Source organism: Bos mutus, chromosome 17 (genome assembly GCF_027580195.1).
Source record: "Bos mutus isolate GX-2022 chromosome 17, NWIPB_WYAK_1.1, whole genome shotgun sequence".
In the NCBI taxonomy this organism is placed as follows: Eukaryota; Metazoa; Chordata; class Mammalia; order Artiodactyla; family Bovidae; genus Bos; species Bos mutus.
In genome coordinates, this window is record NC_091633.1 from 2,897,105 (window position 1) to 2,900,813 (window position 3,709).

The 3,709-nt window shown below is 60.6% G+C and overlaps 1 protein-coding gene across 1 annotated transcript; it reads left to right on the forward strand.

Annotated features, from left to right (window-relative positions):
- The first annotated feature begins 675 nt into the window (after positions 1–675).
- SELENOM (selenoprotein M) lies at positions 676–3,547 on the forward strand. Its single transcript, XM_005908522.3, has 5 exons — positions 676–983; positions 2,404–2,439; positions 2,637–2,671; positions 3,031–3,109; positions 3,197–3,547. Exons 1-5 carry the CDS (start codon positions 864–866, stop codon positions 3,353–3,355), a joined length of 429 nt encoding a protein of 142 aa, XP_005908584.2. The 5' UTR covers positions 676–863; the 3' UTR covers positions 3,356–3,547.
- Positions 3,548–3,709: the final 162 nt, after the last annotated feature.

Here is a 3,709-nt window from a genome sequence, read left to right on the forward strand (position 1 = left end):
GGTGCTGTGCCGGTACTGTTCTAAAGAGCTCTCTCATGTGTTGCTGCTGCTGCTAAGTCGCTTCAGTTCAGTCCGACTCTGTGCGACCCCATAGACGGCAGCCCACCAGGCTCCCCCATCCCTGGGATTCTCCAGGCAAGAACACTGGAGTGGGTTGCCATTTCCTTCTCTAATGCATGAGAATGAAAAGTGAAAGTGAAGTCGCTAAGTCGTGTCCGACTCTTAGCGACCCCATGGACGGCAGCCCACCAGGCTCCTCCGTCCATGGGATTTTCTAGGCAAGAGTACTGGAGTGGGGTGCCATCGCCTTCTCAGCTCTCATGTGTATCAACCCCTTTATCCTCCCAGCTCCGACGTAATATTCCCATCGCCATAATGTTTGCTAAGGAAATTGAAATCCAGATCGGAATCTCATCTAGAGAAGTAAAAAACAAAACAAAACAAAACACAAAAACAACACACAAGCAAGGATTCTCCAGGCCTTAGTTTCCCCATCTTCCAGTCGGGTGCCTGACCCAGAAACTCCGGTGCCCGTGCGCATCCCGCCTGCGCCCTCTGCCGGCGTGCTGGGGCACTGTCTGGACGCATCCAGTCGGAGCATCCATCCTGTGGGTCAGCAGAGGGAGGGTGGACATTGTTGGGACCCGGAAAGTAAAGGGCTGCGGGCCAGAGAGGAGCCCAAACCCCGCCGGGAGCGCGCGGGCTGCCCCCACGCAGGTCCTGGGCGGAGACCGAGAGCAGGAGGCGTGGTCCCTAACGGGGCGGGACCTCCAGCGGAGACCCGGCCAGCTCTCCGGGCCAGACGTGGCGCAGTGGCCGGGCGGTTCACCTCCAGCTTGCGGATCATCTTCGGCCGGGTTTCAATGCACCTCCCGCTGCCTCCGCCGCCGCTGCTGCTCCTCCTCGCGGCAGTCGCGGCCGCCACCACCACCTTCCGGCCCGACTGGAACCGTCTACAAGGCCTGGCCCGAGCCCGGGTAGAGGTGAGTGCGGCGGCCCCCCAGCCTAGGGACCACCGCCCCTAAACCCCGTGACTCCTTAACTTTGCAATCACTGCCCGTTCTGGCACAGGACTTTCCCGACTCCCTCGTTCCCCTCGGAGCCGGGACTGTCCCTCCCACTTCCCAGACCCAGAACGCCCCAGCACCCACCGTGGAAGCCCCAGACACCCGATCTTGCGGCCTGGAAATCTGAACCCCTCCCTAGCGCCCCATCTGGCCGGACAATGGGCCCCCGACACATTGGCTGTGTCCCCTAACTTCTGGCTAGTGACTCTCCCAAATCTGCCTTCTGGAGCCCAACTTCCCACCCCCCCACCCCCCCATTCCTCTTTTTTCCTGGAATTCCTCCCCACCCCAGTTCCGGTTGGTCTCTCTCCCTTTCCCCGGAAGGGAGGGATGACCTTCTGGGAGCCTCCCTGCCACGCGGGGCAGGGGGCTGGGAACTGCCTCGCTGCCTTACCAACACTTGTTCCTCAGGAATCCCTCCACCCTCCCCTGCCAGGGAATGCCCCGCCAAAGTCCCTGTCTGGTGTGTGACTTGGATGGTCACAGACCCTCTCTGGGCTTTAGGTTTCTCCCTGAAAAAAAAAAGGGGGGGGCAGTGGGGGGTGGAGGGGGAGGAAAAAGAAGGACTGAGAACAAGAATGGTAGTCCTAGGGTCTGGACTCCCATTGGGAGCTAGCTCCCCTTCAGGGAGTATGGGGAGGGGCCTCTCGGGGAAGCAACCAGAAGGTCTGCAGGGCTAGGCCGCAGGTGGCAGGGAGGGCCGGCTCTGCGTGGGCTGAGGCAGGGACCAGATGGTAGGCGTCTCTAATGGGGCCTCCCAGGGAAGTTCTGAGATGTTTCCTTCTGGTCGGCCTCCACCCTGAGATTCTTGGGGCCACAGGGGAGTAGGGTGATCATTTCTCTTGTGTCAACCTGGCACTAGTGGTAAAGAATCCACCTGCCAATGCAGGAGACGCAAGAGATGAGGGTTCGATCCCTGGGTTGGGAGGATCCCCTGGAGAAGGGAATGGCAACCCACTCCAGTATTCTTGCCTGGAGAATCCTATGGACAGAGAAGCCTGGCGGGCTACAGTCCACAGGGTTGCAAAGAGCCGGGCATGACTGAAGTGACTTTAGCACAAAGGCACAACCGTCAGTAAGATGTGCAGGCAAGAGCTCCAAGGCTGGTAAGTGCCCTCAGGCCTCTGGCTTTGCTCCTCCTGTCCTCTGGTGTGGTTAGGCCTCAGCTTCCCTATCTGCACAGAGTTCCCCTTCTGCCTCCATCTCCACATCTTCCAAACCTCTGTTCCAGGGAGTAATCCACAGCCTGACCCAGCCCAGCTGGGGGATGAGGGTGAAATGGGGGTGAGGGTAGATGTGAGAGGCTCCTGACCTATCCCATTTTGTCCCCCTCCAGACATGTGGAGGATGACAGCTTAATCGCCTGAAGGAGGTGAGTTTGAAGGAAGGGGTCCTCAGCTCTGTCCTCCCTGAGTCTTCTGAGGGGTGGGCAGCATGGTCCCAGTGACTGGATGGGGGAGGGTCCCTGGGCTGGGAGTCACAAGCCTGCGCCTGACTTGCTCTGTGACCCTGGGCTTCAGTGTTGGTACCTGGAAGGGGTTGGGGCCTGATGCTCTGGTTCCTCCACAGGTGAAGGCCTTCGTCACCCAGGACATCCCACTCTAGTATCCTCCTTCTGTTCTGGGGGAGGGAGGAGAGGGAGGGGATCTTCCAGAATCTCCTTCTGCTTGACTTCACCGAGAGAGATGATGAATGGTTTTCATCTGACAAGTGGGGCTGATTGAGAGTGAGCTGCCCCGTGAATTCCGAGGTGGTCTTGGGGTTGGCAAGAGAAAATGATTAGGTATGACCGGCACAGACCCAAGAACAGAGAGGAGGCCCTCTTTTTTGAACCCTAATTTCCTCATGTGTAAATGAGGATCCTGCCCTACCTGGGCAGACCAAGTAGTGTCCACATCGACAAGGCCCCCGGGAGATCCCACCTGCCTCTGCCCATCACTATCCGCCTTAACACGGTCTGCAGCCACAACCTGGTGATGAAACACCTGCCGGGGGCCGACCCAGAGCTCGTGTTGCTGGGCCACCGCTTTGAGGAACTGGAGGTGAGGCCTGGGGAGGCGGGAGGGGGGCGGGGGAGGCGGGGCGGGGGCGGGGCCCGGAGCCCTGACCCCGCCCCTCTCCGGCTTCAGCGAATTCCACTCAGCGACATGACCCGCGAGGAGATCAACGCGCTGGTGCAGGAGCTCGGCTTCTACCGCAAGGCGTCGCCCGACGAGCCTGTGCCCCCGGAGTACCTTCGGGCGCCCGCTAGGTCCGCCGGAGACGCTCCTGACCACGCAGACCTTTAGGTCTGGGAGCGCCACTCCCCCACCTCCCGCCTGAGCCCTGGGGACAGAATGAAGCGCTCAGCGGCCCGGGAGCACCTCCCTCGTTGAGGGCCGACGCCCCGTCCCCGAGCCGGCAGGGATGGAATTGGGGGGGGTCCCTCCTAACCCCTCTCTCTTCCCTCCCCAGCTCCACTAAATTCCCTTCCGCCTTAACTGAGACTCGATTCTTTCTTTGCTGTGGCGGGGGAAGAATAAGAGCTCCCCGAATACCCTCTGGGAGACCCCGCATTCCCAGCTGCCTGAGTAGGGACGTGGGCACACCTTGCCCGGCCGCCCTCCATCCAACCCCCCAAGGGAGGCAGAGAGAAATCCGGG